The 19,281-nt window shown below is 46.7% G+C and overlaps 2 protein-coding genes across 6 annotated transcripts in view; one reads left to right on the top strand and one right to left on the bottom strand.

The window, feature by feature from the left end:
* Positions 1 to 56: 56 nt before the first annotated feature.
* Positions 57 to 18,369, bottom strand: trmt1 (tRNA methyltransferase 1). 2 transcript variants are annotated; one of them, XM_030352685.1, is made up of 16 exons: positions 18,241 to 18,369; positions 16,618 to 17,009; positions 16,074 to 16,308; positions 10,514 to 10,701; positions 9,547 to 9,662; positions 7,966 to 8,078; positions 7,457 to 7,605; positions 6,814 to 6,897; positions 4,769 to 4,838; positions 4,425 to 4,559; positions 4,184 to 4,269; positions 2,237 to 2,345; positions 1,694 to 1,770; positions 1,345 to 1,464; positions 1,113 to 1,227; positions 57 to 309 (listed from the first exon to the last, which is right to left on the bottom strand). In XM_030352685.1, the coding sequence occupies exons 2-16, from the start codon at positions 16,995 to 16,997 to the stop codon at positions 235 to 237; spliced, it is 2,052 nt and encodes a 683-aa protein (XP_030208545.1). In that variant the 5' UTR covers positions 16,998 to 17,009; positions 18,241 to 18,369; the 3' UTR covers positions 57 to 234. The 2 variants fall into 2 exon arrangements, with proteins under 2 accessions (XP_030208545.1, XP_030208544.1); XM_030352684.1 differs by lacking the exon at positions 18,241 to 18,369 and adding an exon at positions 17,273 to 17,558.
* nacc1b (nucleus accumbens associated 1, BEN and BTB (POZ) domain containing b) overlaps positions 18,229 to 19,281 on the top strand; it is a 20,936-nt gene continuing 19,883 nt past the window's right edge. Inside the window, exon 1 of one of the 4 annotated variants that reach the window (XM_030352694.1) lies at positions 18,229 to 18,350. The gene's annotated coding sequence lies outside the window, so the exon portion shown is untranslated. Of the gene's footprint in view, positions 18,351 to 18,554; positions 18,847 to 19,019; positions 19,153 to 19,281 lie in introns of those variants that run through there. The other 3 variants (XM_030352695.1, XM_030352692.1, XM_030352693.1) reach the window with 3 other exon arrangements.

Here is a 19,281-nt window from a genome sequence, read left to right as displayed (position 1 = left end):
CCAACCCCCAAGCAGGTCTGTCTTCTCCACAGCACATATAAAACACGACATCATGCTTCGATTAAGGGCTTTATTAAACTGTCCCAACAGTCAAAAAAAATTAAAAGCTGAAAACTCAGACCCAATGTGATATAGATATCATGGTAAAGCATTTGCATCGGTCCGAATCCTGATATGAATATCATCACAGCACTCTGTCTGCATTCACCAACACCTGTACATGATTTGCGTGGTTCAGTCAGTCTTGTTCGCGTCCTTCAGCTCTGGGTCGTGGGAGTAGCAGCATTTGTCTCCGTGTGTGCATATGCCCTGAGAGCGGAGAAGTGGGATGAGGTAAACGTGTCACTCCCTCATCTCTTAAAAAGGTACAATTTTCCCTAGCTCGCTATACTGCTAGGTTGGCCAGAAATAATGAATGAGCAAAAATAGCCAGATCCAAAACTAGATGGTTTAACTGTGCTGATGATCATTGGCATGGTTTGAGTTTCTCTTGCAGGTCTCAGTGCTTTCAGAGTCAAAGCCATTTACTCATATCATTTGGATAATTCCTGTTCTCCAAGTTCTTGCAAGCACAAAGAATCTGCATATAGAGAATGATTTTGTAATCAAGTCCACAACCCCAAACAAGTGAATGAGGATTAATTCAGAGTTAACTTGAGGTTTTTAAAAGTAAATAATAAGAAAATGAGTCACTGGTAACAATGTGAACATATGAAAGAAGCAGCCACTGGAATAACCTCTGATCTGATTCAAGAGTGGTTTCCTAGTTACTCATGGTGATATTCTACTGAAAAATTAAATTGCTTTGCTCTATTGGATGAAGCTTTCAGACAGGGTTTTATAATATTTCTACAGTGCAAAGTCTCGACGGTGTAGCTTTGAAACGTTGAAACCCTTTTACAGTTTACTACGGCTGGCCGAGTTTGTGTTCTCTAAATAGCCAATTAGGCGCCGACAGATCACCGCCTCCGGCAACGTGATTGATTGAAACCAATATGAAGCTAAATAAAAACACGCCCCTTCACCCAGATTTGAACTTCTGCCTTTATGTGGGGCTAGGTTATAATGTAACTATTTCATACATATTATGGGGGGGGGGGGGGGGTTCTTGCCTTTTTGAACCTCTTGCAGGGCTGGTGTTTGTGCCTGAGCAGGTCTGTGGTGTGGCGCTTCCTCTTGTTCTGGAACATCTTCCTCTTCTCATCCAGCTCTGTGGTGATGCCTCCACTGGGGGGGGGGGGGGGGGGGGGGGGGGTAGCAGAGGAGGGGTTTATGAGTTTGGGAATCCAAATGCACGTCTTTAACCACACAAAGAGATGGAGCCAGAGCGTGCCCGTGTCTCACCTAGCCCGGGCCCTAGCCTTGGGCCCCCAGAAGGCCTGCGGGTTCTCCTGGAAGCGGGTCAGGTGTTGCTTCCTGGACTGAGGGTTGGCGTCTTCCCTCACCGTGAAACACGCCTCGAGGCTGCACACACACACACACACACACACACACACACACACACACACACACACACACACACACACACACACACACACACACACACACACACACACACACACACACTAGTCTCAGCCTAGAAATATTGTATAAAAGAAAGCCTGCTGATCTGGTGTAACTAGAGTCGAAAACCCCTTTGCTCAGTGTGATAAACGTAGTATTCTAACAACACTTAAACGACGTGCTTCCCAACCTGGGTTCCTTCGACAGGATCTTGAAGGCGGGGCTAGTCTCTGACAACTTCTCCCTCTTCACGGGATTGGCCTTCTCCTGCCGGGAAGAACCAAACACAGCAGTCGACACGTACAATAGTGAGCTTGTGTTCTGAACACTTGAACTTTGCATCAATAAAACAAGCCCAAGAAAAAAGAAAAGGCAAACCAATTAAAATCGACTCGCTACTTACTTCCCCTACACACTAATGGACTTGGGGTGCTGACCTCTTTTAAATGTCTAATCACTGGGAAAACTTTAGCAGACTCTAAAACATGAGCCGCAATGCACTGTGCCTTTCTACTGCTGCAAAGCGACCATCTTGACCTACAATTACGGCTGCTATGAGTATGACTGTTTCAACTCCAGGCATCTAGGGCATGAACGCAAAAGCAACGTGTGCAAGGGGCTGGGTTCCCGCTGATAACATTACAAAAAAAAAAAAAGCAAAAAAAAAAAGCAACCTTGCAGTTTGGTGTGATCGGGGCCTGAAGGTCAAACTGTTATTGAAAACAAGTGTTACCCAGGAGCGCATAATGTCCCAGATGACGGAGGGCGGGGCGTCTGTCTTGATGGCGTTCTTACAGGCGTGGGAGAGAGAGACCCTGTGCTTGGCGTGCAAAAGGGCAGACCTACGGGGGCGGGAGGAGGAGGAGGAGGAGGAGGAGGAGGAGGAGGAGGAGGAGGAGGAGGAGGAGGGCAGATGGTTAATGTTGATCATGGTGATGCAGCTATTGCTAGTCAAGAGATGCTTTTATCCATTACAGTGGGTTCAACAGTACAATCTCCTCAAACACACAGTTACTTACAGATGTATATCATTCTGGAATCTGTTACCATCTCACATTAACCTCGCACAAAATAAATTGTCATTAAAGATAGCTCTGAAGACACACCTATTGCAGCTGTCCACATGACTGAAATTGTAATCTTTTTTTGAACTAAATAACTGTGACCGGTATGTTGTACTCATTATCTTTTGTATAATGTTTTGTAATGTATGTATTCTCTATGTTTTATATTGTATGCTCCTATATGGACCCCAGGAAGACTAGCTGCCGCCTCGGCATCAGCTAATGGGGATCCATTCAATAAACAATAAACAATAAACAGTATGTCATTAATGAACAGGGGTTTGGGCATTTTGCTAATGAGGCCTACAGCTTGCTCCGGGATGCTTAAAGGCAGGATGTGATTAGACATTGGGGACGACCTATGAGCAAGGGGCTTACGCAAGGGGTATGTATGATGACAGGGGGATCTATGTATACTTAAAATAGTCATGCAGTCAGAAGTCCATGTATGCATGTATATACATACATGTATACAGGAGCTGATGAGTTACTGTGGTTGGCCATCACCAATCCGATAATGAAGTGCTCTGAGAGTGGGCGACTGTATGCAAAACATGTTGTTTGTTTTTTGGAGTCATCCAAAATGTAAACACTGCAGCTGTTGGTTGAGCACACTCAAAAAACTGACTGGCTGGTTTGCATATTAAGGTTTAGGGTTGAGTTGCCGTGGCAACCAAACAGGCTTCACAGAGTTTTGCATCGTTAACCAAAAAAATATTTGGGTACTTTGTATTTGTAGAAACAGGTTGCAGGATTGATTTTTGTGTATCTTGATTCGAGCTATAACTTCTTTCAGACCCATTTAATTTCAAGTCCGATATTGCATTATTCTTTTATTCTTTCTTATTATCTATTTATTCGTTGTCCTTGTTGTATAGAGAACTGTATTCACATTACATGCACATTGTACTCTCATTTATTTTAAGAATAAGATCTGCGTTTTATTATAGCCGAGGTCTGCACTAATTGTACTCATTAGTTATGTTCATATGCAATTGCCTCTTTATTTTCCCTTTGTAATATCTCAGCAGGTGTTCTCTGTTCCATTACGATTTGCCTCAGTAAAAAAAGCCTATAATGCTATAAAGTCAAACATTGACTGTGCGTTTTGTTGTTTGGTTCCTTAATCCAAAGGCATTACCGATAAAAGGCTGCGCTCACCTGCATGCTGAGAAGGTTGGCAATAAAATCTTAGCTTCAAAGGACGACTGTCCTCCACTGGCATATTTGAAATTCATATGCAACAAAATGATTAATTACAAAGCAACTGTAACTGTTCACTAGCAACGTGTACAGCCACGGGCCCCACTTGCTCTGCCATCTCAACTAATAATACCGCCTCATTTCATGACTTTCATTTCATCTTTGGAAGAAAAGCCTTGGTTTAGACTATATTGAATAACGTTTGTTTGAGCCTTCATCGTTTTATAATGGCGGCTTTGGAAGCAGACGCGGGCGTCATTGCTTCCGTTTACAAATGGACGAAAAGAAACAGCCCATAGTTCGATTAGCGGTTAGGGTTAGGTGCAGAGAGAGCGATGTGTGGATTGGGAGGGGGATGACCCTTGGCCGTGCATCACTGGTCCGTGTGCAGGGGTCCTCCTGTGTGGGAGTACCTGAACTGCAGCAGGGGGGGAGTGTTGCAGTGGACGATGCTGCTCAGCTGGTCCACAGTGTAGTAGAGCGGGACGTCCTCCAGCTCCTGGAACGCACACACCCAAAGGAGAGCTCCATTTTAAGCAAAACACAGACACACAGGTGCATCCCTGGTGACGAAAAATTACCATTACATTGTATTGAAAAACTATCTCTCTCTCTCTCTCTCTCTCTCCCATCCATCCCCTTTCCCCCCCTCACCTCCGTGACCATGCTGAGCATCCCCTCGATGCGCTTGGCCGTCCCGAAGCGGGAGGGGTTGGACGACACGGCGCTCAGGACCTTCTGGACGAAGCTCACGTCGTGGAGGGGCTCAGCCCAGATGGGCCCCCCGAGCTGGGGCGGGAATATAACGCGTTATGAGAGAGGTGTGTGTGTGTGTGTGTGTGTGTGTGTGTGTGTGTGTGTGTAGTTCAGAATCAACGCCAGGATTTTTACTTCCTGCCTTATATTCCATTTATATTTGGAAGAGAAGATGGCGTGATTGAAGGTGTGCAGTGAGACCCTGTGTCCTGGCCTTTGTTTGGTTGTGTTTGTCGTGTCACCTGATGTCTCTGTCCACAGTGTTCACAGTGGGTACCAACAGGGGGCCCTGTAGCCGCCGAAAACTTCATGCTGCAACACACAGGTAGAGCTTTAACACACACACACACACACACACACACACACACACACACACACACACACACACACACACACACACACACACACACACACACACACACACACACACACACACACACACACACACACAGCTGAAGAGAGACGCAACCTACAACGGTGACTCTCCAATCGCAAAAATGATCCGTCGATTGAATTCTGAGAGTCTCCCCCCTACTCACTGTTTAACCTAAACACTCAGGTTCAGGACCTGTTCCTCCAGAGCGCCTACGCATTAGACTGCATACAGTGGGGGTCGAAACCCACAACACCCTAACCAGCAGACACGACAGAAGTAAGGGCTGGAGGTTGGAACGCAGCTCATCAGGGATCCCTCCCTATCCACGGAGCTGACACGCAACACAGTGGTTGCGTTTCAACAACAACAAAACTTGCAGTGACTGCAAGGACTTCTTCAGCTAAGCGATTATCGCTGCTTGAGCGCCACTGACGTATGTATTGATGGGAGAAGGACTCCAGGCGTTGCATGCCATCGTCCTTGCCCTTACTCTGAACCTACCAAAGCCATCATATGACCACACCGTCTTTGCAGGGATTTAAGACGTCGGTTTAAAAAAAAATAAACGGTTGCGCTTTCATTCAGTGGCTCAACCATCGCACTGTGCACCCCGGGGGTGCAGTCACTTGATAGCGCTAACACGCGTGGCGAATCGCACAGCTCTTGGCAGTGTTTGCGTTCAGCTGTAGCCCTGGAAGAGGAATGAGACGGATTTTGCGTCCGTGCCAGGACTTTATCGTGGCACACTTCCTCGGCATGGAACCAAGCTCGCTGGGTTCCAGGGGCCCGTGTCTAACCTCTTGAACAAGAGAAATAACCCCCCCCCCCCCCCCCCCCCCCCCCCCCGCCCCGTTTAGGGCCTAGGGGTGATTCTCCCTCAGAAAGCTACTCGGATTTGACCACCGCCCCATTGCTTGCACTACAGCTTACCCTTTAAGCATCGCATTGATAAGCGGCCTTAACCCCCGACCCTCTCCTTAAGGACATGTTTCTGAACGCCCATACAATATGAAACAATTGACTCGCTGATTAGGGTTAGCATTTTGCAGATGATGTGCCCGCTCCCCAGCAGCGTTCCTCAACCGTGCGTAGGGGCCCCTGCACCGGGCCCTGGGGCAGTGGCTACTGGGCCGCATGCCAGTCGTTGACTGGGAGTGTCACTGACACATCGGACCGCAGGATTTGCAGTCAAACAAATCACATCACTCTGAACATTGATTGACCCAACCACCCACTCGATCTTTACGTTAATATTAATTAGGCAATTAAAGTACTGTAAAATGTTCTGTCTTCAATTTTTTGTTCTCAGTGGGCCCCATAGGCTGAGGGTCCAGCAGTACAGGGCCCAGGATGAAAACAGTTTGAGAAGGGCTGCTCTACAGGCTGTTTGCAGCACTTAAAGTTTCTCAGTTGCTTCAGTATTGATTGAATGCCTAGAATGTTCTCAATCTTTGGCTAAGAGAAACCTGATGAAATACTTGAAAATCTGAAATCCAGAAACCACAGACAAGATGGAATAAATGGCAGGTTTGTGGGCAATTAAGAGCCGCATAGGGCTTCGATGACAGCAGGGTCTTTAGCCAGACTCGTCAAACTTTTCCTACATGCCCCCAATATACTATTATACTGCTGCCTGCACTGGACTCTGTTTAACAATACCACGTGAACAATAACACCTAATTTTACTGCGCCGCGTGTCATTCAACGATCTTCAACCCTGTCGAAATCACCAGGTTCGAGAGCCCATGCCAACCCCAGACTGGTCGCTTTGCTTATTGGCTGCCCACGCTGGCACCAGACAGTGTGAGGTGGGTTTGTTCAGATCCATTTTCTGAGGCTCGTAGGCGGATATTCTCCTGCTAAAACATGGCTTGACATACCCTTTAAGTGCACCGAGACTTAATGACTTACTGCTTTCCATTGGGGGTCTTCTTGCCCATCCTCTGCAGGTGGAAGGAGCCACAGCCCACACAGTTGTAGACCAGAGCCTGTTTACTGCAACGCACAGAAACACACACTAGAGTACCACACACACACTGTGATTTGAATGATTTGCAAAAGGTCCGACAAAGTGCTCCTACAAAAAAAATAAAGGGTTTTAAGCTACAAACCATTTGTGTGTGCATTGTGCAGGAGAGTGTGTTGTGTGAGATGGGAGAGAGAGAGTTACTGTGTGGGGGTACGTCTCTAGTTTGTTTCTGTGAGATTGGAGAAAGAGACTGTGTGGGGGTACGTCTCTAGTTTGTTTGGGTGAGATGTGACTGTGTGACTGTGTGTGTGTGTGAGATGTGACTGTGTGTGTGTGTGAGATGTGACTCTACGTGTGTGTCTGTCTGTTTGGGTGAGATGTGACTGTGTGGGCGTCTGTTTGGATGAGATGTGACTGTGTGTGAGTCTTATTGGGTGAGATCTGTCTGTCTGTGTGTCTCTGTGTGTGTGTGTGTGTGTGTGTGTGTGTGTGTGTGTGTGTGTGTGTGTGTGTGTGTGTGTGTGTGTGTGTGTGTGTGTGTGTGTGTGTGTGTGTGTGTGTGTGTGTGTGTGTGTGTGTATGTACCTAGCAGAGTTCTTGACCACGGCCTGGCCCGTGTGGACTTGCATGAAGACCCGTATGTAGAAGTCCACGCTGATGGAGATGAGCGGCCGGATGTAGCGCTGGTACACGGCTGCGCGCTGATCCACGCTGTGCAGGATGATGCGCAGTGCCTGGGCAGGCCAACACACCAGCCAATCAGGGGTTAGAGTCACGCCGGGTGATGTCATGAGGACCAGAGAAGATTCACAAAGTCCATGCCGGGGTTTGGAATCCACCTTCCGATTGCAGCCTTTAAAAACTGTGCGTTGCAGTGCGTTGAGGAGTAAATGCATGATGCTTTTACTTTCCTTAACTGGAATTCTACACCACAACTTGGATCAAAAGGATTACGTGAAGTGTGCGAGCCTGAGTGAAAGACAGCAAGATTAATGGGTGAACAAAGAAGGATGAAGAGAATGGTTCTTTGTATGAACGCATGGACCCCGATACGTCTAAGTGTGTGGGGGAACGAGTGAATCTCTCGAGCTCACCATCTCATGGCAGTATCTGGCCTTTAAGGACATGGATCCGTATTTACTGTAGCACGTCTCTGAATTGTTCCCAGCCATCACCGCCATGTCTGTACATGTTACGCACAGCAGCCCTGCGGGAGAGAGACATCGTTTAACACACAGACAAGAGACAGAGAGAGAGAAGAGACCGATAAAAAACACAGAGTGAGAGAGAGAATTGTAATGGCCTTTCATTAAGTCAGATTCTGAGTATCCTGAGCAATAAAACAAACATATAGTCACACAGTGATGTCATTCATTCATCCCGCAAATACCTAAATGAAGAAAGAGTAAGATTGAAATACAGCCCAAAATATTTCTTCTTCCTTTCTCGAGATGGAAAGAGAAGGAGAGAATAATAATGGAGGCAGAAGGAGATGGAAAGAGAGATAAGAGGGACTGTGCACATTTCTGTTCTTCTTATGTGGTTACAATGGTTTCCCATTTACTGAAGATCTTCCGAACTAAGACCGAGAGGTACACAGAATAGAGAGAGTGGTACAGAGAGTAGAGAGAGTGGTACAGACGTAGAGTAAAGACAACAGTACGCCAACAGGAAGAGCATGTTAGACATGCTGACTGAAAGACAGAGAATTTACAGACTGAAGGAAGAGGCCTTCCAATCCGAACGAGGCACTTGTTTTGCACTCCCCTGTGCACCAGCTGGGAGGGGTTACCGTGTAAAAGAACAAGTGGTGCGTTGATGGATGTCAATGCCGGATCGCTTCACAAAGTTTGACATCTTTATTTTAGATTTCATGTTACGGTAAGAAATAAAGTGCCATTTTTCATCGACACCAAACCTCATGCTGAATAATAACTTTCAGTGGTTTTCACACCCACATACTTCAGAACCCTAGTGTGCATACACTTTGCATGGCAGCGCTGCGTGTTGGTACCCTAGCGAGACAACGTGAGGTGAGAGTGGTTTCGTACGAGGTGAGAAACCGTGCCTCGCTTCGGCACAGAGAAGAGCTAGGCGAGCCGCCCCGCTCACGCACACAGGCTAGGTTCAGTGTTATGGAACAGTGGTTTTCAGACTCTCATTGAGCACATGCTTTTACACAAAGCAAGTTAAGGTGGACCAATGTTCAAACCAATGTCATTAAGGAGGAGGTAGGGGATTGTGGCCCAATTCGGCAGATGCTTTTAGCCTACTTTTTTTTTAAGTGACTTACAGTGAATTAAGATTAATGTCATGAAGGAGCAGGTGTGGAAGGGGGGGATGCCTACAGGTAGACAGAGGGGTTTGAACCCGGAACCTTTTGGCTTGGAGTCAAACACCCTGACCACTCACGTGCTCTACACTTTCCTGCCTGCACGCCTTGGTCGTGATTTCTTCTTCATGTTTGAAGAACAGACCGACTGCTGCACAGTACCAGCCCACTTCTGTCCAACCGGACTGAGAGAGGTGGAGGAGGAAGATGAAGAGAAAATGGAGGAGGCGTAGGAGGAGAAGGAAGAAGGGGGAGGAGGATACAGAGGCAGTTGAGGATGGGAGGAGAAGGCGAATTAAGGAGGAACAGGAGGAGGAATGGAAGAAGGAGGCATGTTACACACCTCCCTCGCTGACAGCCTGCACGGCGGCGTCCAGGAAAGAGGCGGGGCTTCCGTAGGGGTCAATGTCGATGACGTCATAGGATTGCTTCTTCCCACGCATCTCATACATCAACATGCTGCAGAGGGGAAAAGGAGAGAGAGATGATGTGCTTTTTGTGTGACACACCACACACACACACACACACACACACACACACACACACACACACACACACACACACACACACACACACACACACACACACACACACACACACACACACACACACACACACACAGGGAAAAGAAAGGGTTGACACATTCCAACTCCTTCCATGCTGAATAAAACATTGTTCAAAAGTGCACCTCCCACACAAAGAAAGCAGTTAAATAAAAAAAAGAAAAGGAAACATCGCCGCACCTTTTGCCCTCCTGGAGAACGCCAGACGCTATGAATATGCACGAAATACATCGACGCTCTTCCTTACCCCCACCTACACTTCCCCCCGCCCTCTCGAGAGGCACCCGCCAGCTCATTAGCATACATCGCCTGTGATAGTAGCGCCCGCTCGCAGGCTAGCTGTGAAGTCGGCAGGCAGGCGCAGAGGTGTGCCTCCCTGCCTCCCCGTTCTGGGGAGGAACAGAGGGTGCTCTTTGATTGAAAAAGGTTTTAATGATAAACAGTGTTGCGCTAGGTTTGAGTTGTTAAGTTGTCTCCACATTACAAGAAAAACGTTTGTTGATATTCCAATTCCGTTACTTCAAAGAAATGTAGGTAGACACGTTCAATAGTGGGCTAGATCAAATAATGCGAATTAGCTTATAATCCTGTTGCGTTTCATTTAGAGGCAATTATTTACACACACAATAGTAGGTAGGTCGGTTGGTGGCCATCTCGCCTCCCAGAGAGGGGGATCTGGCTAGTGGACTGGGTTGCAGTGCACCTCCACAGGGGAAGGGCAGGGGGTGAAGGGTGGGTGCAGCCCACCTTGCGTCCCTGCAGCTGGTCTGCACCAGGTGCTCCACGCCGTTGTAGCGGGCGTTGCGGGAGATGAGCGCGGCGGCCTTGAAGGAGAAGTCGTTGGCGGTGATGCTGCGTAGGCCCGGGACCTCCAGGGCGAAGCGCACCGAGCGCAGGCCCGACGCGGAGAGGCCCTCCAGCACACGCAGCCCGTCCTGGGGGCAGAGCAGAGGGGCGACTCAGTGAGCATGACGTTCACCTGTTTTTATTAACACCGATTCAATTACACTTCTATATATTTATGTGCAGCGTTTAGAATTCTGTGGGATTGAACGGAACATACTTAGAAATGATGTATGTTTTAGTTTGGTTAAAATCGCAGGAAAATTATCCCATGATTGTTGTGCTTTCGTCTGTTTATTATGCGCCATTTATAACTGCACAGGGAGTCGGTCCTCTTCTAAAGAACTTGCCATGTTGCACCGTCTTTTCTACAATAGCCCAGAGAGGAACAACGGCTTTAGAGAAAACATATTGTATCATTCAATCAACTTTTCAAGTCAAGTGTGAGTGAACCATCCGTTTCAGTTCAGATTCAATCAGTTTAGGGCTAAGAGTTCTAGGAGGGATTGTTGGCGTGTGATCACCATGGTTACGAGCTGCGCAAAATTTACGATGCTCTTTTAGTTCAGTCCTTGCTTATGATAATTATAATGAGCGATGTTGTACTTGAAATGTGCCACACAAATGAATAACGTAAAATAAAACACAAGATAAAAAAAGGTCACTGTGTGGACTATACATTTTATGAAGAAATGTTAGGGATTATCAATTTATATATTCATACAAAAAGAATGCGTTACAACCAGACACCGCAAAACATTTACAAATCTCAGTACACATTTCGAGCATTATTTTACACATTGAGAAATCTGATTAACACAGACGGATTTCAGACACCGTTACACAACTTTCCACTCGCATTTTTTAGAGTTTATTTTAAGACACTGATGACTTCCGGCTTGCCCGACTCCCAGAAGAATTGAACGTCAATCACATTTCCTGCCAAAATTCTTTGACTAGACGTCTGGGGCCGTCTCTAAATTGTTGGGAAGATCTCACTCTGAGGCCAGGGAGGCAGGATTAATGCCCAAAGGTTCTGTGTTCAATCCCCCATGTCCACGGTCTACCAAAGGCAGCCTTGGGTAAACCCCCTGCTACCAGCTCCTTAATGACATGTATTCCTTCTAAGTGGCTTTGGGTAAAATGGCTTTTGTGGCTGCTAAATGATGAAACTCAACTAAATATTTCAGCTCATAATATGGACCATAGTATTGTCTGGTGTGGGGAGCTCTGTGGTGACTAAGTGGCTCTCTATATAAAACAAACACACTTCAGGCATATGCGATCAGTCATCATATTTCTGACGTAGAACCTGGTCAAGTAGATGGTTGAGGGTCATCTAAAACATCCTAATCTCTTGGGATTTTGTACAAACTACTCACAGACTTGCTATTCGCTGACAAATGCATAACAAATTAAATAAGTCATTATCAATGTGAACATCATGATACAGCATTTCCTGTTCCTTTTTATCCAGGGCAGCCTAATGAAACTTTACTGTAATGCTGTGTGCTAGACCAGGAACTAAACGCTGTGCAAGACATTATGCACAAGCTAGGCCTTTATCACAACATTAAAAGACCATAGACCCCACAATATATCACTACATCCCAGACTCCTCGGAATCTGCTAACACAACAGCATTGAGTTACCACTGCAGAGCAGCCTTCCCTCGAGATGAATATAGCAACTTTAAACACTTCTTTCGTTTGGTCGGTCTGGATTTTTTCGTTTATTAAACAGTTGGTGCTCCTGAGCATGGAGTCCAGTCTCCATTACAGTATGACACCCTATCGCATGCGTGAAATTGCACGTTGTGTCAACTTGCGGTCAGATGTTCTCCACAGGGCTCAACAATTTCCAATGCCATTGATTGTTTTCAATGTATGATGAATGATACCATCATTTATGAATGCCCACGCTGAGTGGATACTTTGGCATCGAAAACTAAGCTCAGCAGGTTCTTTTTTTTTTAATGTGACTGAGCCACAAGACTTGCCACAGCATGGTGTGCCACATTAGCCGAAGAGCATCTTACATTGATCCTTTTGCCGGCGCTATGAGCATAAAGAATGTGTGTAGAATGCGCAAGTGGCATATTTATAGGATTAGGCATGTTCTGTGCAAAGAATACATATCCGGAAGGGGTGTGGCTACCTGATTTGTGGCGCTCCTTGATCTGCCACTAGCATGCGCACATCATGGGCGTGCTGATAATCGTATATTTAAGGACCAGGAGTTGCCCGATCAAACCCCTCAGGTAAGATGCAGGTTGGCGTTAGGGCTGGGACGACTTTGTTTATCGACGCTCATTTTTCGCGTCGACGTAATCGATTACGTCGACGCGAAAAATGAGCGTCGATAAAAAAAAAGAAAAAAAAAAAGAAAAGAAAAAAAAAAGATGGGCGGCGCCGGAGCGTAGTAGCAACGCGAGTGGCTCCCCAGACTTTCATAAGTGCAAGGCTCCATGCACTCGTTCCTCTAAGTATGGGAATTATTTAATGTAAAAGGAAACGATTCCGTGATATGTCGTCTTTGCAAAATGGAGATGACTTTCCATTCTAGCACCACGGCAATTCACCAGCACCTGAAGAGGCGCCACCTGGTAGCAGCTGCAGATGACCGAGCACCGTAGAATTGCATTACTTTGAACTTTTATTTTGGAATTTAAAGGCAATTAACATGTATTGAAATGTTAAGGAATTCATATTTTATGTCAATCAACATGTATAAATTGCTATTAGTCAATTAATGGGGAGATAATCGAATCGAAATCGAATCGGACTGAAAAAATGAATCGTTAGATTAATCGATGCATCGAAAAAATAATCGCTAGATGAATCGTTTAAAAAATAATCGTTTATCCCAGCCCTAGTTGGCATTACTGACATATCCTTTGAAAGGTGAGGGGTGAGGTGCACCAAGAGGTTTCACACAAAACAAAATGTTACCTGAATGATAGACAACAAACTGACTCTCGAATTGCGAAATTACCTTTTAAATTGACAAACTGCATTTCTCTAATTCATGGCACAAATCAAATTGGATAAAAACTGCTCCTGACGAGCTGGCTGTCGCCTTGCATGGGACTCTGCCGTCGGTTTGTCAATGTGTGTACTAACCGATGTAAGTTGCTTTGGATAAAAGCGCCTGCTAAATGCCCTAATTGTAATTGTAAGACACTAAGCAGCCTACGGCACCAAGCAGCCTAGCAGTCCACACAGAGCCGTTTTTTTGATGAAACCACACAAGTCTTGTGCGTTTTGCCCGACCAGACGGAGCCGGCGAATACGGTGCTCGAAACCGCACATTTCTGAAACCACCCTCGTAGGTGGTTTCAAATCTATCCAGACCTATGCGGTTTCGTGTTAGGATTTGTGTGGACGCCTAAAACGCAAAGATGACGTCACCAGTTGCGGGACGTCAGAGTTGGGTTGAATTTATTATTTATTATTTTATTTGCATTCTTTTTGTAGCTTTAAATAAAGCCCCTTGATAAATGTAATTACTAGCTGTACATTAAAAAGTATTTCTGCTCAATTTAAAAGGTTGATATCCTCCTGAATGAATGTTTGTATACAGCGTGCAGGCTATATGCGCGCAGGCTTAATGCGTGCAGTCTTGATGCGCTCCACTTTTTTCTGTGGAGAACCAGCGCCTTGAATATTTACTAGTGTTTCTACAGCTCGATTCCTCGATTCCTGAACCGCATAAAATGAAACCGGATCGGTTTCGCCCGTTTCGGCTCCGTGTGGACGGGGCCTAAGGGGCCACTCACACTAGGGCCGCGGCCCCGTGCCCGAGCTCATTTGCATACTAAAGTCTAGAACGTTAGGCTAGTGTGACCACGCCATCCGTATTCCAGCACGGAACAGCCCCTTGGCCACGGCACACTTGGGAGAGGTGGGCCGTGGCCAAAGTACAGATGCTAACGGCGGATACGCAACGTGAGCTGGATGACGTAGTCCTTGCGCGACCCTTCTTTCTTTATAGGTCCACGCACTTTTTTCCCCACAACAATCATTTTAAACAATGGCGGCAAGCGGTTCACGAGTGGGTTTACGTTGGTGCGATAGTGAAGTTGAGTGTTTACTTGAAATTTGGGCCGACGACAGCATTCACGTCGTTGTTCTCCATTGTTGTTATGGCGGCGAGGACGCTTGGTGATGACGTATTTATCGTTTAACGACGTGATGACGTATGTGTGAAGGAGCAATCGTGCCCAGGCCACGGCCTTTGGGAGCAGTGTGACCACGGTCCAGCGGGGGGAGTGGGGAGGGGGGGAATCGTGCTGAATCTTCCTGCAGCACAGAACAGGCAAACGGTCCTAGTGTGAGTGGCCCCTAAGACACGAGCAGCCTACGACCCCAAGCAGCCTACGACCCCAAGCAGCCTACGACACCAAGCAGCCTACGACACCAAGCAGCCTAACACACCTAGCAGCCTAAGACACCAAGCAGCCTAAGACACCAAGCAGGCTAACCAGCACCTTAACACACCTAGACCCCTCACACAACAAGCAGGCACCCCAACATACTAAGCCCCCTAATACACCAAGCTGCCTAACACACTCAGCACCCTTACATACTAAGATCCCTAAAACACCAAGATCCCCAACACATCAAGCAACCCTAATAATACACCCAGCACCCTAATACACCAAGCAAGCACCCTAACATACCTAACAAGCACCCCAACATACCAAAAACCCTATCACACCAACCAAGCACCCTTAGATACTGAGCAGCACCCTAACACACCAAGCAGCTTGATGCACCAAAAAAGGGCCCTAACATACTAAGAAGCCTAACACACAAAACAGCCTTATAAACTAAGCAGCCTAACACCAAGCAGCGTAACACATCAATAATCCTAACACGCAGAGCACCTTTAACACACCCAGCACCCTAACATAACAGCACACCAAGCACCCCAACACAACAAGCACCCCAACACACCAAGCACCCCAACACACCAAGCACCCCAACACCCCAAGCACCCCAAGCACCCCAAGCACCAAGCACCCCAACACACCAAGCACCCCAACACCCCAAGCACCCCAACACACCAAGCACCCCAACACCCCAAGCACCCCAAGCACCCCTACACACCAAGCACCCCAACACCCCAAGCACCCCAAGCACCCCAAGCACCAAGCACCCCAACACACCAACACCCCTACATACCAAGCACCCCAACACACCAAGCACCCCAACACACCAAGCACCCCAACACACCAAGCACCCCAACATACTCTACAACCCAACACTAAGCACCCGGACAAACTATGCAACCTAACATACCAAGCACCCTAACATACCAAGAAAACATCCTACAATACCAAGCAGCCCAACATACTAAGCAACCTAACATACTCTAACACACTATTGACCTAACCGACTTGAAGGGGTGGAACCATAGAGCAAGAATAAGACTCAGCTCTGACACAACAACCCCTCCTTACCTCACATATCTCGCCTGCGGTCGCTGTGGCAGTGAGCTCTTCCTCTCCATTTTTCTTCTCCTTCTCCTCCTCCTCCTCCTCCTCCATCTCATGCTCCTCCGCCGCCAGCCCACTCGCGCTCTCCTTCTCTTCCTCGGACAGAGAGACCACCATCCTCTCCTTCTCCCCGGGCACCAACAGCTTCACCCCCTTCTTAGCCATCCACTCCCTGGCAAACTCTGTTAGGACGGCACACCTGGGGGAGGAGCAGAAGCACAGACAGGGATTTCGTTCAAGGGCAATACGAGTGAGGATGATGGTAAACAACGATGTGTGAATGAGTGAGTCCACCCTGAAGGGTACCATGAGTGGATGAGCGTATCAAAGATAATTGAAGTGAATTAGGGATGAATAACTTGAATGGGTGAGCTGATGTTTTTTGTATGACCATAGATGTAACAGATAATTTAACCTATTTATAAGCTGTCAGAAATCACAGTTGGAGGTTTGCGTGGTGGAGGGAAGTCTATATGTGTCTGTGTGTGTTCCACTGTGTTCTACTCACGTCAAATCCCTGTTGAATTCCTGAACTGGGTTGTAAAACACTTCATTTGCGCTGGGAAACAGTATTGCCGCCTTGCCCTCCTTTACCACCGTCTCCCCTGGCAACAGTTCGATCAACTTATCCCGGTCGGTGGACGTGTCTGGACGTTCCGATGACGGTGCAAAGGACGCTGTGACTTGTGGCTCAGCGTTCATCTCGGCTTCCATGGATGTGACTTTGGTATCTGTAGAGGATGGTGTGGTTTCCATTGATCCGAGTCCTCTAGTGATGGCTAAACTACCTTCGGCCAACCGCTGCTTTTTTCTTCCTAAATGTATTCTGATGTGAGTCAGGTGATGGGAGATGACGGAGGGGATGAACCGCGGGGTACACAACAACATAGGGAGCGCCTCCTGAAAAATCACAATACCGGTAGATTAATGTTTACATTCTCGTCCATTACATCAGCCTCGCAAGACCACAGTGAAGTGTTATCAACGTCATACAAATACAAGATGGCTTAAGGCAAGCTATGTGCATATGCGTGTCAATAATGGGCCATAGTAGTCAGTTAAAATGAATAAGCATTCAGTGTAACCACTTTGTAGACAGGTCTAAGAGAAAACATAGATGAAAAGATTGCTCGCTAACCTATAACAACAGACATGGAAAATACCTGTGGCGTTTTCTTCGGACGAACACTACGGACGAGTTTTTTTTCAATGTACCAGCAGACGAAGTAACAGCGATACTGGATGATTGTTCGCTGTTTACCTTCCTAATGAACGAGTTCAAGTCTATGGTTTGCTCCACTCACGTTGTCACATGGAGGCAGACATTTTTCAGACCACCACAACTACGGAAGCCGAAGCGGACATAAGGAACGCGCCCCCATGTCGTATTTACCTGATGGTAACGTAAGGACAGATGGTGGCACACATCCGATGCACTACTGGTCCACACACAATGTGAATGTTATAATTCTAGTCATGATAGATTGTACAGTGTGACCACCGCAATTATTTTTTGTTTTTACATTATACGTTAAATGATAATACATATTATATACAAGTTAATATATAAACACACACACACACACATTTATATTTAACATACATATATATATGTATGTTAATTATGTATACATAGGCCTACGTATATGTGCATATATATGTATACATGATGTTATACATATATATATTATACATATATTTGTGCATACATATTCATATCTGTAATATTATATCTGTCAGTAGATCTCGTTATCTGTCTTTCTATTCCCAGAGCTTACTGGCATTACAAATAAAAATGTATGCTGATTACATGTATATCGTTTAATCTATTTGTCTGTACGTCTGTATATAACTCTATCTGTCTTTGTCTTGGGTGAGGGTTCTATGCCATGCAATGTAATTGCACGTCTACGTTAAATGGGAATAATGTGGCTTGGGGGCGCTCTCCTCGTATCGTCTCTGCGGAGAGCCATGCCATGCATTCTACACGGGAGCGTTAAAAACGTTTGTCATGACGGAGACTACGGCGCATATAGCCCATTTCCCCCTCCTGGCGTGCTGCTGGGATGCAGTCACATCCTAGTTAGTATTCAATGCTCGCAGTACCTATAGACACCCCCGGAGGACTCACCTACAGAATTATTAGGATTACATTATTTCGGCATTTCGACAAACTCGAGGCAAAAGCGGAGTCTCACAAAGATACAAAAAGAAGGACAAGGTTTAACCCTTAAACCCTCGGTAAGTGTGTGTGTGTGTGTGTGTGTGTGTGTGTGTGTGTGTGTGTGTGTGTGTGTGTGTGTGTGTGTGTGTGTGTGTGTGTGTGTGTGTGCGTGTGTGTGTGTGTGTGTGTGTGTGTGTGTGTGTGTGTGTGTGCGTGTGTGCGTGTGTGTGTGTGTGTGTGTGAAGGGCGGGGCAACAGACTGCCGGGTCGATTGGGGACGCTGTCTCCCTGTCTGTCTTTCCGTCTTTCTGTCTGGTCGATCAGTGACTCTGTGATCTCTGCAACCCCTGGGAACACTAGATTTGCCTTTCCCCTCGATAGCTCTGGGTTCTGCGGTTGGCCTGTGTGTGTCTGTGTGTATTGCTTGTGTGTACGTCTGCGCGTGTGTGTGTGTGTGTGTGTGTGCATGCTGGCTCAGTCACAATGAATGGCTGCCCGTAGCGAGGCGAAGGGAGAGATCGCTTCTGTGCAGCTACTCCATTGAAACACTTTGCAGCGGAATACAACAGCGGGGTGAGTGTTTAACATCGACGCATAGTTCATTAAAGTGTTGGGAAAGTGGGTCGGCCGAGGTGAGCGTGGCGGTTCGCGGGTTTACTTTTTTAATTTGTCTCTCTTGATAAATTTGGAAGGGGGTAGCTATTGTTTTTGGGAAGGTGTGCTATGGGGGATGGGCCCCTAGGAGCACCAGCAACAAAACTTAAACCACTTCACACACACTCGTCGCCCCGGGCTGTCCGCTTTCTTCTCGGGGGTGACGGATGAGTCCTCCCGCTGCCTCGGTTTGCATTCCTGAACTTTATAAAGCTGACTAAGGAGGTGATTTTAAATACGTTGCGTTTTATTCTGGTTAGATACAAAATATGCATAATCATAAATAATACATGCAGTTGCATGTCGGTAAAGGTTTTTTGGATATGTTATGTGGTAGGCTACGTGGTGCAATGC

The sequence above is a fragment of the Gadus morhua genome, chromosome 3 (genome assembly GCF_902167405.1).
Source record: "Gadus morhua chromosome 3, gadMor3.0, whole genome shotgun sequence".
NCBI classification, from domain to species: Eukaryota; Metazoa; Chordata; class Actinopteri; order Gadiformes; family Gadidae; genus Gadus; species Gadus morhua.
Note: the sequence above shows the minus strand (reverse complement) of the source record. Positions and strands in the feature narration are given on the sequence as shown.

Excerpts from the sequence above, each read along its gene's own strand:
- trmt1 (XM_030352685.1), bottom strand. The coding sequence starts at position 16,997 with ATGTTGTTGTGTACCCCGCGGTTCATCCCCTCCGTCATCTCCCATCAC. Across the intron at positions 4,270-4,424 it reads TGCTCAGCATGGTCACGGAG|GAGCTGGAGGACGTCCCGCT; the intron begins GTGAGGGGGGGA and ends TGTGCGTTCCAG. Across the intron at positions 2,346-4,183 it reads CCCCCCCTGCTGCAGTTCAG|GTCTGCCCTTTTGCACGCCA; the intron begins GTACTCCCACAC and ends CCGCCCCCGTAG.